We start from the raw sequence: 18,828 nt of genomic DNA on the forward strand, positions 1-18,828 counted from the left end.
TTGCATATCATCATGATAATCAATCCAAATGGGATTCCTGTCTGCACTGGTTGGCCCATGCCTTTAACTCCATTACCCATGAATCACATGGGAAGATACCTATATCTCTCATGTTCAGCTAAGCCCCATACTCCCCCATGTCTAATGTTCTGTGTATCGAAGATCTTCTACCTGAATTGTCAAACCCTAATGACGTTCAAAAGGATCTGGTGTGAAGCCAAGAAGAATTTATCTCTGTCGTATGAGAAGGTCAAAAGGAAGTATGATAAAGGTAGAAAGTCATCTAAATTGAATGTTGGGGATCTCGTATAATTTAAATGTTATCCCATCAATAAGGACATGAATAAGTTTTCAGCAAAGCTTGCCCCTAGATATCAAGGCCCTTGTACTGTGTTGCAATTCTTATCTCCGGTTTCTGTTTTGGTGAGTGATCCGGTTGCAAAACGGATTAGGCACATTCATGTTTCCCAAATTAAACTTGGTTAACTGGTAATATTGCACTAAACCTCTCTGTTGGTTGAATGCACCTTTGATAATGGATCTGTGCCTTTAGTTGAACGTGGTACACATACTGCGGGTTGGTAAGCGAATCAATTTGGTCGCTGTTATGTCAAGTGTTTGTGGCTCTAACATTAGTGACCTTCTGTATATAACACTGTTTGATTTCTTGTAGCCTAAATTCAGTTTAACCTTGCCTGTCTTGGTGTAATGGTATTATTTCCTTAAAATATTATCTTGTGTATTTGAACCTTGTGCTTGTATGGTGCGCAACTAGATTACCACTTTGGGTGTTTAACCTCATCTCCCTTTAAATTGTGCTTTTGGATAGATTCCCTGTCTGCTAGGTGTTGTAATGTAAATTAATGGATTGTATCTTACCTGATTCTACATGTAATTCCTGGTGCTGAATCCATCTATGATCAAGTGGCTCAATCATTGCTGGACTATAGCATATTTGTGATGGAAGGAACGGGAGTGTGTTTGCTACTTGAATGGTTTACCATTTTACTGTATCATCCTTTCATTGTATGTGTATGGGTCTGTGAGGCGCTTAGTAATGATTTGAGTTGCTCTCTTTGTCATTTTATTATTGTGCGATTACTCGTTATGGTGTAGTACAATTGGTTGGTGTCGGAAATGGTTGCCTGCTTGCCTAGTGCATGGACTGTACGTCTTAAGGGTGTTTCATTTTCTGACTACTGATGTCTTGTATTCATCTATGACTAAGTGATCTAATACTCTCCTTTACAGTTATTTTGATCAACTGTTTCTGGTGCTTAATTCTATGTGTGAACCATTGCTTACCTATTTTTCCTGCAAATGTTTTGGTGTGGCATTTATTATCCTAACCTTTGATTTGAAGTTGTGTAGAAATTCTGGCCCTCCGTTCTTTATCTAATGGTGTTTGGTGGGTGTACTACTGCGAGCATTGTGGTTGAAGTCTGGCAACTTGGTAATATCTTAGTGGTTGGTTTTCATCCTTTGAGTTGTGGATTGTTAGTGACGAAGTGTGATTTACCTTAACCTAGATGGTATGGTTCTAGTCCTCGGATTGTGCTTTGTTTCTGCAGTGTAATTTCTATTTAGTATCGCTTTGAGCTTGTGTAATGGCTGGTAAGCACGTGTTGAGGATGGGTTCCTTTAACCTCTTATGAGTTGACTCGTGTATCTGGCTAGTCATTATGTGAACGGTGTTGTTGCGTCTGTTGTTAGGTTGCCAGGACACTTTGGTAGGGAAATGAACTGTCCTTTAATTTACCTCTGTGTTGCAGTAGATTGTTAGTTTGGTCTACAAATCTGGTTGAGTAACCTTCCTTGCTGGAAATATTTCTTGATTCTTAGTGGGCTCTGGTTTCTTCAACTTATGCTTTCCTGCTTGGTCTTTGGTCCGACATCATCATTTAATATATTGTAATTCTAGGTTCATCTTACGTACCCTGCCAGCCTGTGGCATTTTCCTTAGTGGATCCTTTGTATCGGTTGACTCTGTATACTAGTCATCTTACCATTCTGAGGTTTTTCTAGGTGAGTATGGGATCACCTAGGATCTCCATGTTGGTACCATTGCCACACTGCCAAAGAATTATGAGATCTTTCAGTTGTGTTATTTCCTTCCTCTTTCTTCTACCGAGCGTTCCCTATCAAACTGTTTCATTATCTACCATCTATACCTAATTGGCTTCCCCTCCTGTGATCCTTTCTGGACCATGTCTATCCTGTGTCTAATGGTGTTTAAGGTGAATGGTTCATAAGTTAATTTCTTTCCATTTGTGTGTTGTTCCTTGCACAGTACCTTTGATGTAGCTGTTATGGATGACCTACTAATCGCGAACCCTCCATCTTGTAAACTATAGGAGTCTCCTAACGTGTCTGTCAACCCTACCATTGCCCGAATTTATGCTAACCTTCTACCATGAGTTATTTTCAAGGTTTCTGGTCGTTTCAGTTGTATTCTTTTGGTCTGTTAGTAAGAGTAAGCTGAATCTCCTTGATTCTTTCCCTCGATTAAGTGGGTAACTATATGTATAAGTTGGTGATCCTATCCTAGTGAGTATGTTTGTTGACTAATTTCTGTTCTTGGGCAAACTAACGAGTTCACCACTCTGTAATTATGTGTGCAGTATTCATTAATACATATGTGCGATTTGATGTTTTTAGGCCTGCTTATCTTACTCCAATTATTCTGTGTACTATTAGCTGATCTTGTTGTCTTGCCCTGTGTGTTTCTGTTTGTCCTTTGGCGGAGTGGTTACACGACAATAACATCCTTGTAATGGACTGGCCTGCACAGAGTCTCGACCTGAATCCTACAGAAAACCTTTGGGATGTTCCAGAACGCCGACTTCATGCCAGGCCTCACCGACCGACAACGCTACCTTCGCTCAATGCAGCGCTCCTTGAAGAATGGGCTACCATTCCCCAAGCAAACTTCCAGCACCTGATTGAACGTATGCCTGCGAGAGTGGAAGCTGGCATCAAGGCTAAGGGTGGGCCAACACCATATTGAATTCCAGCATTACTGGTGGAGAGCGCCACAAACTTGTATGTCATGTTCAGCCAGGTGTCCGGATACTTTTGATCACATAGTGTATCATATGCCCTAATATGTTCTAGGTGATTAGTTTCTATGTGCCATTTTAGTTGGTACGTATTGTTGTAGATTAATCTAGTGTATTAGTTGTGGTCACTTTCCTTTGTATCTTAATTGTTGTTGCTTTGTTTCTCCTTTTCCTTTCTGGGTCTAACCCTGCCTGTGGAGTGCTCTGAGCCTCGGTTAGTTTATCATTAGCTAATGATATGTAAGGTTAATTTGTGGATCTGCTGATCCTTGCAACCATATACTCACCAACTTTATTTATCCCTGTTTTTTTAACTTGCCCTCTTTGCGATCTCTGCCCTCCCCTGGGCCCAATATTAAGTTAGGTTATCCTGTTTCAGCTGATTAACGACAAGAGATGATGCACATCCTTAAAACCTAAGGAGATTTGTAAAAAATATTAGCATTAGGTATCAATAGTGGTTCTTAAAACTTGAAAAAATGGTAAAAGGTAAAATGGTGTTATATGATTAGGAGAATGTTATGACCGTGCTTTTGGAAAATAATCAGGATGCATGAACTAGCAAAGAAAAAGACTTTATTTAGATCCTGCATTGGAATCTTTCAAACTTATGTAAGTGAACTTGGTATAATGTTTGAAAACTATATTATGGTGTGACATTTTGACTGAAAGTATACCGTGCGCAACCTGTGATTCAGAAAACTCTGGTGAAAATTCGCTTGACTTAGTGTGAAATTTTACAACTGCAACTCCTTGAGAGGTCGATTAATGTGACTGGTTGTCAAACTAATTTTGATCGCACACCGTCTACTGTATTGAAAAGCAACATTATGTGAAACTCGGATTGGTAGTACAAATTTCACCATGTGGGTCTTTGATAGGGACGAATTTTATCCCGGTGGTTGTTGTTCATCGGACTACTTCACCAAAATCTAGTTTATTTATGGACCACTGCATCGTTATAGAAACATGCATAAGAATATATTGTGCATCAGGGAGGGAGGACTGTAACAGTATTTAATGAATAAGCCCTCCCTGGTAAACCTTTTCAGACTGGTATTTTTACCACTGGAAATCATATCAACAGGCTTTGCCAATGAACACTGTTATTTTCAACTTAAAGTGCAATATCTTGCTATCTTTGTTTGGATCTGATTATCTTATTCATTTGGTCTATGAGGTAGTGCACTCTGGTGCCTAGCCTTTGAACTTTCGATGTTGCCTCAGGTATTCTACGCACGCACTAGGAGCAGCAGTGTAAGCCAAGCTTCTCTGCTTGGGGGACGCGAGCAGTCCTCGCCGAGCTGCCATGAAGAATAGGTGTGTTATGGAGCTTTGCTGCACAATAGTGTGGGTATGTAATGTAGACCCAGGTTGAAGCCGTTGTTCGTTGGGCATTGTGGCCCATTGAGTTTGTGGAGTTGTACTTTCTTTAATTTGTTTCATCAGTGCTAGTTTACCTGCAAATTTCTTCCGTTTTCATCAAGAGGAAAGTAGCATCCTCGGCCTCGTGTATGGGACACACCCTGCATACTGTAAGTTTATCTATTTCCTTGTGAAATCATTCAAGTAAGTGCTTTTCAAGAAGGAAAAGGGATTGATCGTTCTGCGTAACTCTAAATTGAACCTCTGATACATCGCGTCTCGACAATAATAATAATAATAATAATAATAATAATAATAATAATAATAATAATAATAATAATAATAATAATAATAATAATAATAATAATAATTTTGGTGTTGACATGAGTGTTTGTTCGGCTTTATCGATGGATTTTCTAAATCTTAACTTTGTTTTAGTATGATTATAATCCTTGTGCAAACTGTTTGTTAAAAATTGAGTTGTGAATCAAGGATGGTTCACGCAAGTACCCGTTTTAATCTGCTTAACCTTTTCTAAATTTTATTTTTCGTTGGGCTTTAGGTTTAATTTTTACCTTATTCTTTTCTGCTTATTTTTGGCACTTATTTTTAATTTTGGACCGGATCTGTGTCATATCGCATTGGGTGGACATGTTGTTTGTTGTTGTTGCCATAGCAACGTGTTGTTGATTGTATTGTTGTGGAAGATTGTTATGGCTTGGGTCCGGGCGTTGTAATTTTACCTTCTTGCCTGTGAATTTTTGGTGGAATTCTGGTTTTTCTGTTTTATTTGTTCTAATATTTTCCTTTTGCCCCCTACTCATCTTCGGTGTGAGTTTTTTGGGGGGGCATTTCTGTTCTTGTCTCATTAATTATTTTAAGTCCTTGAGGTGACCAGCTTGGTGGAATTAAGAGTCAAGCCACACAATGAATTAAAGAATCCGAATGGAAAGTTACTTTCCCAAATTTTATAGATTGTAACTAGTGCTAATTAGTAGTAAGTTTTTTTTAAATTTAATATTTTATGGTAGGTGACCGGTCACGTTTATGAGAGTAATGTAGGTTGAAACTTATAATTTCTTGGAGGACAACTCACTTAATATTTATTTGTTTCCCCTTTTTGTGAACCTAATTTATTGAATTAGTCCATTTATTAATTTATTTGTTCTCCTTTTTAGTTAACCTAATTAACTGAACATTTGTTTATTAATGTTTGCTAACTTCGGGCTACTGTAATTTGTTTGGGCAACATATTTAGCAACTTAGTTTATACCTTTGAGTTTCCCTAATTAGCTTGACAACTTAGAGTTTTTTAAATTTTTCCTTTCAGTTGTGCCAACCAATTTTTTCTTATGAATTAAAGTTACTTTGTGTTACTAGAATTATGTTGATTTTCATTTCACTGAATCAATGGAGCAATGTCACTGTTTTTTTATTTTGACCACGGCCTTAAGCTAATTCCTCCCATTTCCTAAAGGTAAGTGTGTGTTTTTCTTCTATTTGCTGCTTACTGTGTTCTGTTGCCATTGTTTACTTTTACCTTTGTGTCTTTTGTCACTCTCTTGTGTTCGCTTTAACTCCCTTCGGGGGCAAATACACTACCAACCTTCTCACCTGGTGGCCTCACCTCTAGGTGTGTAAGATTAATGCCCATCTTCCAAAGGGTTATTTGGGTTGCCCTGAGGACGGTGTCGGGCTGAACTGGTAATGATAATAATAGTGTTATTTGCTTCAAGTCCCACTAACTACTCGTTTACAGTTTTCGGAGACGCCGAGGTGCTGGAATGTAGTCCCGCAGGAGTTCTTTTACGTGCCAGTAAATCTACCAACACAAGGCTGACGTATTTGAGCACCTTCAAATACCACCGGACTGAGCCAGGATCGAACCCGCCAAGTGGGGGTCAGAAGGCCAGCGCATCAACCGCCTGAGCCACTCAGCCCGGCTAACTGGTAACGCTTGCTGGATTCTGTGTTGCCTATTGTTGTTAGTGATACTGCTTGAACTACGCAGTGCCCATGGTTATTGGTAACATTGACTGGACTATGTGCTGCCCTTGATGGAACGTGGTGAACGTGCCCAGGAGTGTCCATGTCCTCAAAGCCGTAGAATTTGAGGAGAAGGTTAATTGTACAGGTGATACTTAACAAACTTATTGGGAATAAATCAGCAATTAAAATAGAACTCAAATTTATTTGAAAGCTTCTCTCCGTAACCGCCCTGATTCGCCACATACAACCTTATACTCAATACATCATGCCGTTCAAGCCATTGTGACAGGATTTCCTGGTACGATATGTATTATTATCAAAGTCGCTCTTAATCTTGTGATATATTTCTCCAATGCTCTATAAGGAATGATCATTTTCAATGTTTTGTAAAGACTTTATTTTCCTCAAGACAAAATCCAGCAAAGTGCATGACTCAGCTGTTATCTTAAGCGGTATCTGCACTTTTTGTCATGACAAAGATGCATCGCGGTCTTTCCATCACAAACTTTTCATCACATGGATAGTTTGCCACGATGTCACAATGTCACACTGCCATAATATCTTTACATACTATGTGAACTTTAATCATGTAGGGCAATAACATATGGATATCAATAAGTTATACAAAACATGAAAGAACACACACAAAACATATTGAGGCATCAATTTTCGGTAGCGAGACAAAGTGCATTGGCACTGCCGGTGGCTACAATTAGCCTACGCAGTGGCCTCCTTGGTATACACTAGCCATGCGTCTTGGTAGGTGTGCTAGGTACCAACTGATGAGCCCAGCCTAGCACATGGGGGCAAAACGCTGGCAACCAGGAATGAGTTAGCTGGAAAATTTATAATGTCCAAATAACAGACCATTTTTATTGGTATTATAAATTTACTCATTCGGAACATATATTTCTGATTCCCTACGGGAATCAACAGCTCAAGACGGTTTGGGTGAAATTTATGTTCATGCAGTATCGCCAGACGGACGGCTGGTTGGTGTTCACGTGTTGTGCAATCGCCCTTGTACTAATGTGTGGATTATTACGAGCTGCCTCCAGAACGGCCTCTTCTGATCCACCCAATATAATGGGCGTATTGCGGACTGATGGCTGCTTGGAAATCACGCCTGTTGTCCTTAAGCATCTTTGAACACGGTGGAATGTTGTAACAGTCGCGTGTTGCCTGTTGGGAGATTGTTCCTGGTACAGGCGTAGTGCCTCGCATGAGTTTTGTGTTGCTACGCCATAAATGAGGACCATGTCAATATATTCCTCTGTGCAAAACATGCCGAATGACAGCAGAGATTACATTTAGGCCATAACCAGCAGAGTATGAGCAGGGCACAAGACGAGTAACAGTGTCATTCTACTGTTTGAATGAGGCAAACGTGGGCCTGAGTTTATATATTCAAACATCATACCAATGCAAAAATATTTGGACAATACAGGATTTGAACCGCCGATGGCACATTCCGTCGATTGCTAGGCTAACGCCTAACCACATCCACTATTCTACACTGCTGGGAACATGCTGGTAGAACGACGAGAGTAAAGTACATATGCCATCCGGTTCAGTGTTTAAGACAGTAACTACTGGACTGTTACCTAGTTTTATGCATTGATTCCCCTCTTCGTTGCACCCAGTCACAAGGCACGACACATTAACATTGTTACATCGTCAAAGGACATTGCTACATGATTTCAAGGCGAAATGTTTTGAGAGTGGATGACATAACCAGTCGGTAGGGTTCAGAATTGTGTGCAAAATATGCTCAATGGACATTAGTACCATACAGTACGCCTGCAGGGGAATAGCCACATTATAACCATGTTGCACGTTAGTTGGGTTGCATAAAACTATACTGGAAGGTGTGGCTGAAGCACATGGTATACAGTAGTGTTTAATTTTTTTCTATTAAATGTAATAAATACAATTTTAGTAAATATTTGAAGTCAGGTGTATACTGAGACTGTACATAACGTGCTCAATGATTAGAGTACAATCTAATTGAAATTAAATTGTATAAGAAATTAGGTCATGAATAAACTGTATGCAGAGAACATGGGTCCTTGGGGGTTAACAGGCTGCTACAACTAGGGGAAACTAGCAAATAACAGAACAGTGTAGGTTAGCCAACAATAAGGTCATAAATCTGCCGGCATGAGACTGACCCATCATTTAAAAAAAAGATGAAGTGGAAAGAAGGACAGGCATGATGTTTGAGTGAAGACAAAACCTTTGAGATAAAAAAAGATGACCCCGAAACGTCATGAAAAGTAAACATTACAGTGGAGATATTACGAACCATAAATGAAGTATGAGACAAGGCAAAGCAGACAACAGACTACAAAGGGTCTGGAAGGAGATTTCGAATTCACATGAAGAATATGGAAAGTTAGAGACGCCAGCTGTGGGATATCATGCGTGAACTTTGATAATCAATCATGAGGAGCATCAGTGTGAATTTTCAGCGGTGATTAGTGCGGAAGAGCCCCCGTGGCTCAGGTGGCAGTGTGCCGGCCTCTCACCGCTGGATACCATGGTTCAAATCCCAGTCACTCCATGTGAGATTTGTGCTGGACAAAGCGGAGGCAGGACAGGTTTCTCTCCGGGTACTCCGGTTTTCCCTGCCATCTTTCATTCCAGCAACACTCTCCCCTATCATTTCATTTCATTTCATCTGTCAGTCATTAATCACTGCTCCAGAGGAGTGCAACAGGCCTCGGCAACCGGCACAATTCCCAGCCTCGCCGCAAGTTCGGGGCTTCATTTATCCCATCTCTGACCCACTCACTGACTGGAAAACAGGCTGTAGGTTTTCATTCATTAGTGTGGAACCCGAAAACAAGGCGGGCGAAATTCGCAAGCGAGAAGTGAAGAAGTAATAAATAGACCAAAGACTGGCAGTAGAGGACACTTACTTACATTCATACACTTATATTCATTCACTTGGTCTTATGAGAGAATTGGTTAAGCATAGCTGTGAACTTTTGACTGATGAGTGAGGAGAATGAACTTAGTTAATATTACAGGAACGGATAACTGACAGAACTAAAGTTTGAATATATTAGAGAAAGGTTAGATACCGGGAAGGCGACAGGAACTTTGAAATGGAGAGAGTGAAACATGTCCACCTAAGTATCGTAATTTCTTACATATGGAAAACGGGACTTAGTCGTGGACAATTTGGGAATGGTTTCTGTCGTGTCAACCGTGTTGGGTTTCTAACCGCGGAACTATAAACTGGGACTTTTCTAAAGGTACTCAGTGAGCTTATAGGCGTGAGATAGGCCGAACGAAAATATAGAGCTAGAATACTGTGAGAAATCCAATGAGCTAAGTGACTTTATGAATGAAGTACTCATAAAACAAAGCCTATACTATATTAACTGTGTGGGTAATGTTTGACCATGTCATTTGTCTAGGCAATGAAAGTTGACAGCTTAACACATGAGGGGTTGTGTCACGATCCTTTAGACCGGGCGTGTACATTTTTTCTTATATAAAATCAACTTCATGGTCCGTATCACACTTTAACACATTTACAACTAAATATTTTTCATTATCCACTTTGTCGATACATTAGTTGCCTAAGGCAACTTATTAGTTAATAGTGGTGCACATTTCGTATTTTTGTAACATCTTCAGCCACATAATAACACTGTTTAGATGAAGAAATTAATACACTGACAAAGTTTATAATGCCTTGAGAGAAAGTGCCACCAAGGGTGGATAATAAAAAATATTTAGTTGTGAATCTACACTGTTTCTTTCAAAATAGTTTCACAGTATAAAGCTTCCTTCCTTCCTCTAAATTTCAATGGACTCGTTCACTACAAGTGTTTACGTTCGCCGTTCCCCCTTTCATCACCAGTCAGTCGGTGAAAAGCTTTTTCTGTAAGACTGGTCGTTTCCACCGTGCAGGACTCCTGGCATTGCCTTATTACCCGGTCCTTTACACCGTGTGCGAATCCCGACGTTCGCCGCCTGCAGTCTTTTTTCGGTATAGATGTGTGCTGTCAGATTCATAGATATATTTTTCTTCAATAACACAATGTGTTTTGCTACAAAACTGGTATTTAGTTTCATGGATATACTTTTCTTTACTTTTGCTAGAAGAAACTTGTATTTTGTATCATGGATTTATTTTTCTTTAATAATACAATGTGTTTTGCATTAAAAAAGGGTATTTTGTTCCAGGGATTTATAACACGTGTTTTGCCTTAAGAACTAGTACTTTGTTTCATGAACAAATTTTTATTCAACAATACATATATTTTGCAAGAAAAATGGTATTTTGTTTCATTGATATCTTTTTCATTAAGAATACAATGTGTTTTGCTATTAAAACTGGTATTTTGTTCCATGGATATACTTTTCCTTAATAATACAACTTGTTTTGCTATAAAAACTAGTATTTTGTATACTTTTCTTACATAAATTAATGTGTTTTGCAAGATAAATTGGTATTTTATTTCATGGACATGTTTTTCCTTAATAATACAACTTTTGCTACAAAAACTGGTATTTTAAACTTCCCAGTCAAATCGACTGTGCGTGAACCATGACACAACTCTTCTTTCTTTTTTTTTTTTTTTTTTTTTTGCTAGTTGATTTATGTCGCACCGACACAGATAGGTCTTATGGCGACGATGGAACAGGAAAGGGCTAGGAGTGGGAAGGAAGTGGCCGTGGCCTTAATTAAGGTACAGTCCCAGCATTTGCCTGGTGTGAAAATGGGAAACCACGGAAAACCATCTTCAGAGCTGCCGACAGTGGGATTCAAACCCACTATCTCCCGAATGCAAGCTCACAGCTGCACGCCCGTAACAGCATGGCCACCTTGCTCGGTTCATCACATTTCCACTTGTTATATTCATCCACTCCTATAACACACTTCTTACTTTACTATTACACAAATTGCACTGTACATTCTCCACTTGTTACCCAATAGTGTGTTTGCATTCAGCACACAAGCTCATGATATTGGTATGCTTCATGAAGAATAAATTACAGTTGTGATGTATGTTCGAACTCAAACAGTTCACCAATAACATTGTACATAATTATAGCTTGGAGTCAAACTTAATACATGCTTTAAAAAAAATACACTTTTTTCTGGAGCTTATTCAATGCATGCCACTCACTTTGCTGCCAGGTGCTTATTAATGTAACATTAAATTTATGGAAGAACCACAGATCAAGCCCAGGCCAGCCAGAAATTAATTTTCTACCCTAATTCCAAGACCATAGTAATAGGTAGCAGAAACCATAAAAATATCTCTTTCCTTTTGCAAAATTGATTTTGGAGATATGTGTGTGACAACTTACCAATGGAATGCCTGCCTCTCTAGTTCTACTCCAGACTTCTTTGGTATGGTTAAGGGACTTATAGCCAAACCTGTATCAATGAAAGAGAAATGAGCTCAATATTAATAAAACAAATAAGAAAATAAGTATAGTCCATAATTATATCATCATTCTGCCAAATTATCAACATTAGGCTAATTGCTATGGTGGTAGAGAGGTAGCCTTTTGAGTGCAAATTGGCAGGTTCAATCCAGGCTCAATCCAGTAGTATTTGAAGGTGCTCCAATACACCAGACTTGTGTCGGTACATTTACCGGCACTTATAGAACTGCTATAGAACAAAATTCCAGGACCTTTAAGTCTCCGAAAACCTTGAAAGTAGTTAGTGGGACATAAAACTAATAACATTTTTTCCATTTACATTACACCAACTCAGGCAGGTCTTATGGTGATGATGGGATAGCACAGAAAGGAAGCGATCATGACCTTAATTAGGTACAGCCCCTGGTGTGAAAATGTGAAACCAATGAAAACCATCTTCAGGGCTGCTGACAATGAGGTTCGAAACCAGCATCTTGTAAATACAAGTTCACAGCTATGTGAGTCAAAATTCCAGGACCTTTAAGTCTCCGAAAACCTTGAAAGTAGTTTTTTTTTTTTTTTTTTTTGCTAGGGGCTTTACGTCGCGCCGACACAGATAGGTCTTATGGTGACGATGGGATAGGAAAGGCCTAGGAGTTGGAAGGAAGCGGCCGTGGCCTTAATTAAGGTACAACCCCAGCATTTGCCTGGTGTGAAAATGGGAAACCTCGGAAAACCATTTTCACGGCTGCCGATAGTGGGATTCGAACCGACTATCTCCCGGATGCAAGCTCACAGTGGGACATAAAACTAATAACATTTTTTCCATTTACATTACACCAACTCAGGCAGGTCTTATGGTGATGATGGGATAGCACAGGAAGGAAGCGATCATGACCTTAATTAGGTACAGCCTCTGGTGTGAAAATGTGAAACCAATGAAAACCATCTTCAGGGCTGCTGACAGTGAGGTTCGAAACCATCATCTGGTAAATACAAGTTCACAGCTATGCGAGTCAACTCACGCAGCCAATTTGTTGTTGTTATTATTATTATTATTATTATTATTATTATTATTATTATTATTATTAGTAAATTATCAGCTCCTTTCCTTTTTAAGGGGTTTTAACAGACTGATTGGACACAAAAGAAATATCCAACCAAAATTTGTTTCAATTTGGCTTTATATCTTTTGTGTGCCAGAATTTTTAACTCTGTTGCAAAGTGGAATACTGAATAAAGAATGTGGATGGTACACTGTCATGAAATAAGCCCTTTCAACACCTCTCTAATAGATCCACAACTGGCAAAGGAAAAACAATCACAGTTTTCTAAGTCGAAAGTTTCATTTGTATGATTATGAAAAAATATGCAATACTTTGGCATTCTTTTGAATATTTTGGATTTTTTTAAATGTTTACTTCAATATAAGATTATAAACACAAAATTCTATAGTTTTTGTTAAAAATAAATCTGAAATATCTAAAGTCTATAGCGTCGATGCGCATCTACGATTGTTTGCCTGAGTGAGCACATATCTGTCAGTGGGAAACTCAGAGGCACGTAGGATTGAAGAGGGATGGATACCCCTAGTGACCTAGTTGATAGGGCTCTGGTAACCAGAATGACAACGGCTGCCACATCCTCGACTACGCAGAGGCGCAGAATCTCACATTACCAAAACCTCCTTCAAGAACTGGCCAACCCACCCTTATCAATTTTTATAGCGGAGGACGGTCGTCCCAGATTGACTACTGGCTGCTATGGCACAGTGACCTCAAACTGATCATGCATGCTAAAAGTCATCCCATCGGACAGCATAGCTCCCAACACCGCCTCCTGGACTTCGACCTCATGCTTGATCTTGGACAACAAACGAGGCTCCACATGACCCGGCCTGAACACATCAAGTGGTGGAAGCTACTCGAGTGCAAAAGCAAGCTGGCAGATGCTCTTTGGACATTGACCATCGACCCGAGTCAACTGGTAGAGGCCCTGTGAAATAGTATTAATGACCAAGTTCATGTTGTAGCAGCTCATACAGTCAGAAAGACGAAGCCAGGCAGGTGAAACCATGCAGGCAACAATCAGGTAGAAGAAGTTGGCCTACAAGGCCTGGCAAGCCTCATTACTAATCATATGCAGCACAAAAATCTTGATAAATAATAATGGTGTGTGCCCTCCAGAGAGGCCTGGTGCAGGTCTTTCGAGTTGACGCCTGATAGGCGACCTGCGCAACCTGTGAGAATGGGGCCCTACCTATGATGAATCCCAATGCTGAAGACGGCACATGCATCCAGCCTACAAACCATCAGACTTAACCAATGAAGGAAATAATACAGCTTGCATTAATTGATCTTGAAGATGTTATTCCTATTTTGATGCTACAATCTCTATCAGAAGGAACAGAAAAATGGTAGGGCAATGGAATTTCCACGTTTTAATATAGAAAACTTTTCTTCTGAGGATAGCTTGCTCAATTTTAGATCGGTTAAACTGTTGGTTGCTTTAAATATACCAAGAAGCATTACAGTAGAGAATCAAATTATAACATGTATATTTAAGAGCTCTGAATCTACTTAATTAGCATTTCACTTGTCTTGATATATTTATATCTAACAAATGTCGTTATTTTTCAGGTTTGGAAGCCCTATGTATGTATCTACCATGTCTAGACTATCCAAATAGGTTAACTGATTTGGAAAGAATATTTGGAGTCTCCACACCATATATTTCAATGATTTGTAGTTACATAATGAATTTTATTCACCAACTTGAATGATCTGAAGTGGTTAAGCAGGGAAAAGTTAAATAACTATTCTGCTGCTGTTGCATCTGAAAGTGTTCCAGTTAAAAATTGTTGGGGATTTATTGACGGAACAGCAGAATTCAAGAGAACTATTTTTCTGGACACAAGCGGTCAACCGCACCATTACAAGTAACTAATCTCATTTTGTTCCATATTGAAGATACAATAAATAAATTCTTTCTTGAATAAAATTACTGTGTCCATGTATTCAATACAATTCAATATATATAATTTTATGGTACGTTTGCCTTTTCTGATGTCTTCACGTTACTAGCGAACTCCTGTATCTATTGTGAACTGTTAACCTTTCCCATCATGTGTTGTTACCACTATGTAATCTTTCCTTATTCCGGTAGATGGCATCTCATACGTTAGCATAGGTCAAAGCATTTCTTTTCTGCCCTGTCTTGTTGGGTTATCTTTCTGGTTGGTTGTGGGGAGTTTTTGACTTGAGAAGATGGAAGGATTGGATTTCCAAGTCGCCTCTGTAGCATATAAAAGATATTTTAACAGATTCAAGATGTCTTTGTACATATCTCGGCCTTTCGAGAATGTGAATTGCTTATGTAATTGAGGTATTTATGTTTCATTAATCTTCTCTTGGTTTTATTGTTGCTTCCTTCTGTGCTCACCACCATGGTTGGGTTAGAAAGGTTTTCCTCATTATGTGTGTTTCTAATTTATTTGTGTGTTAACTTTGATTTGACACGCTTCTTTCGGTATTTTCCTTTACCGATTCGCTATGTTTGTTTAGAGAACAGAAGGTGATACGGATCCATGTGTGTGTGTATGTGCGTTTGCTGTGTGCCGTCCGAGACCTTCTACTCATGTCGCTTCATTAACATTCTGCTTGAGCTCATGTTGTATTATTTTATCTGTATAATTTAAAGTTAAAAACTTCATTATTGTTCCGTATTGAATAGAGAAAATAAGATGTACAATATTATAGGGAAGGATCCACCTTTCAATACTCCGTAGTAAAAAGTAGTTACAACCTGTTTAATGGGACCGGTTTCAACACATTTAGAGTGTCATCATCAGCCAAATAGCGAAGATCTTAACAATAACTAACATATTAAACATAGGCAAAATATTAACATTGTATCACATCGTGGCAATTCAGTTAATGTTCAAAACACAATAATCACAGTCAAGAGAGTAAACAGAACATCACTATCTTGCGCCGAAAACAAATATATTTGAAGTTCATAAGCAGATCAAGTATGCACTTATGTAAAGTTGTTGCTAGGCAGGTCTTGTAGGCATTTGTTTTCCGGCCGAAGGGTAAAAGGTGACGTGAATGAAGTCTTAGGGAAACAGTGTAGGATTTAATTTCGTCAAAATCAAAGTGGATATATAGGTTTTAAAATAATTTAAAACGTTAAAAAAGAATAAAGCCAAATAAAAATATATTAAAAATGGGAAGAAATAATGAAAGAAATACGAGGTTCAACTCGAAACAACTTGCCGTAGTAATTGATAAAGAAATGATAAATAGAGAAAGGGGGTGGGGGACGTTTATTAGAGGGTGGTGATGGTGGTTATTATTATTAGAGGAAATACAATTGGGCAACAATCCTTTATATAACACTTTATATAACGCTATTAGGTTTCCGAGTGCCAGGGAGTCTTTCATTTTCATGCCCTTCGTGGCCCTTGTCTTCCTTTAGCTGATATCTTCATTTTTCGAAGTATCGGATCCCTTCCATTTTTCTTTCCTTCCCACCCTCCATCCCCCAGGGGCTCTGAACTTCGGAGCGTGGGTTGGCGACCACGGGGCCGTTAGCTGAGTCCTGGCATTGCTTCCACTTACTTGTGCCAGGCTCCTCACTTTCATCTATCCTGTCCGACCTCCCTTGGTCAACTCTTGTTCTTTTCCGACCCCGATGCTATTAGGTTTGCGAGGGCTAGGGAGTCTTTCATTTTCACGCCCTTCATGGCCCTTGTCTTCCTTTAACCGATATCTTCATTTTTCGAAGTGTCGGTTCTCTTCCTCTTTTTTTTCCTCGAATTAGTGTTATATAAAGGATTGTTGCCCAATGACACTCTAAATGTGTTGAAACCGGTCCCATTAAACAGGTTGTAACTACTTTTTACTACGGAGTATTGAAAGGTGGATCCTTCCCTATAATATTGTACATCTTATGTTCTGTATAATTCATGTAAACTAAATAGGCATGGTATGAATACAAGCTAACAACGCGATTGGCTTGTTTCTGTGTGTTTTGGTGTTGGAGACACTCCGTCTCTTAGGGATTGACCACTTTCTGGAAAATATTGTCTGAGCTTGAGAGCGAGTGTTTATTTTGTTATGTGCTGTGCGTTGACGTTCTTACACGTCCCTTTATTCGGCGACCTAACCCCTTGGTCTCTGTGCGAGCGTGGGTGGTTCAAACGCTTGGATCCGTAATACCTTTCGTGTCTAGTTTACTTATTAATTATTCGTTTCACATTTTACAATGCTTAGTAAAGCTAAAGGTTCCACCTATTCAATACGTTATCGTAATGGTCTATTTAGAACATCACATATTTATTTAACTTATCATAAAATACATCTTTGGTACCGGTATTTTATGATAAGTTAAATAAATATGTGATGTTCTAAATAGACCATTACGATAACGTATTGAATAGGTGGAACCTTTAGCTTTACTAAGCATTGTAAAATCTTGAGTCAATACGGACAAAAAATGAAGTTTTTAATACTAAAAAAATCGTTTCACATTGCCGTCATTGGCTTTCTTTCACTATTTTCTGGTTTAATATGTTTTATTCTTTGCGGGATCGCTTTCATTTTATCTTAGTTGTTTTAAGTGAAACCATGGTAACTTCCCCTTTTCTCTTTGCTTTAATTTTATGAGCTCGGTGCACCCTTCCCTCTTTTCCCGTTTCTTTGCTAGTTGCTTTACGTAGCACCGACACAGATAGGTCTTATGGCAACGATGGGATAGGAAAGACCTAGGAGTTGGAAGGAAGCGGCCGTGGCCTTAATTAAGGTAGAGCCCCAGCATTTGCCTGGTGTGAAAATGGGAAACCACGGAAAACCATCTTCAGGGCTGCCGATAGTGGGATTCGAACCTACTATCTCCCGGATGCAAGCTCACAGCCGCGCGCCTCTATGCGCACGGCCAACTCGCCCTTTTTCCCGTTTTTAGGCTCTTTTACTTAATGTTATTGTATTCTCGGGGGATGTGGATTTTTATTGTTGAGAGCTTTATGTCTTACCTTAGGAATTGAAAGGGAGAATGTTATGATAAGACGCTGTTACTCCCTAAACTTATGTTTGTTTAGACCTTAAGTGCATAAAAGAAATACTTTGTACCCACCTAAATTCATATTCTCCATTTAGTGATGGTAGATGCCAAGCCCTTGTACCTAACTTTTCATCATGTCTTTTATCAAGGTAGGCGAGTGTGAAAGTGTGATAAACAGTGAAACTTGTGTATTTTGATTATGGGCCACATATGATTAATATTATCTATTTGATTTTGGCCCCTTTGTTTCGCCTATGCAACTTTTTTTTTTTCTCTCTTCATAATAAATTTATGTTCTTGCCCCTATTCCTGTTATATTTTTATTTCTTTGCATCTTATATGTGTGTTATCTGTAAGAGGCCCAAGTCCAGTTTCTGGCAGTCTTTGCTAGTTTTGACCAAATCCACTGTACTGGGTCTTCGTCGTGTTCTTAGTGTCAGTTCAGCGGGTACATTGTATCAAATATCAATATGTCTTGTGGTCTGATGGCATTGCCGTTAGTTTAAAAGGGTCATTTCCAGGAAGGTTGAATGATGCCGGAATATTACATGATTCTAACTTCTACAACGAACTTGAACAGTGTGTAGTTATTCCCCAATTGTGAGAAATTTGTGTTGTATGGAGATTCTGCATATCCACTTAGGGAGTTGCTCCTTAGACCATATTCAAGTCAACACTTAACTCCTGATCAAATGTTATTCAATAGTGTCATGAGTCATGTGAGACAAAGTGAGGAATGAGGTTTTGGGAAAATAATGAGAGAATTTGCATTCCTTGCTTTCAAGAAGAATCAAAAACTGTTACCCCAGGATCTTGAAAAAAAAAAGTATCAGAGTGCAGTTATTTTAACAAACTGTCATACATTTTTATATGGCAGAAAACCAGGACATTTGTCCCCCAAACATGACAGAATAACTGAGTTAACGAAACTATATTTCTTAATAATTAATATACTGTATGC

The 18,828-nt window shown here is 38.9% G+C and overlaps 1 protein-coding gene across 3 annotated transcripts in view; it reads right to left on the minus strand.

Annotated features, from left to right (window-relative positions):
• The window catches only part of LOC136864504 (lysosomal alpha-glucosidase), a 350,034-nt gene that overhangs the window by 188,791 nt on the left and 142,415 nt on the right, over window positions 1-18,828 (minus strand). For all 3 annotated transcript variants that reach the window (XM_068226300.1, XM_067141562.2, XM_068226301.1), the window contains one exon: window positions 11,745-11,814. In XM_068226300.1, the coding sequence (XP_068082401.1) occupies window positions 11,745-11,814 (70 nt within the window). The remainder of the gene's footprint in view (window positions 1-11,744; window positions 11,815-18,828) is intronic.

The sequence above is a fragment of the Anabrus simplex genome, chromosome 2, assembly GCF_040414725.1.
Source record: "Anabrus simplex isolate iqAnaSimp1 chromosome 2, ASM4041472v1, whole genome shotgun sequence".
NCBI lineage: Eukaryota > Metazoa > Arthropoda > Insecta > Orthoptera > Tettigoniidae > Anabrus > Anabrus simplex.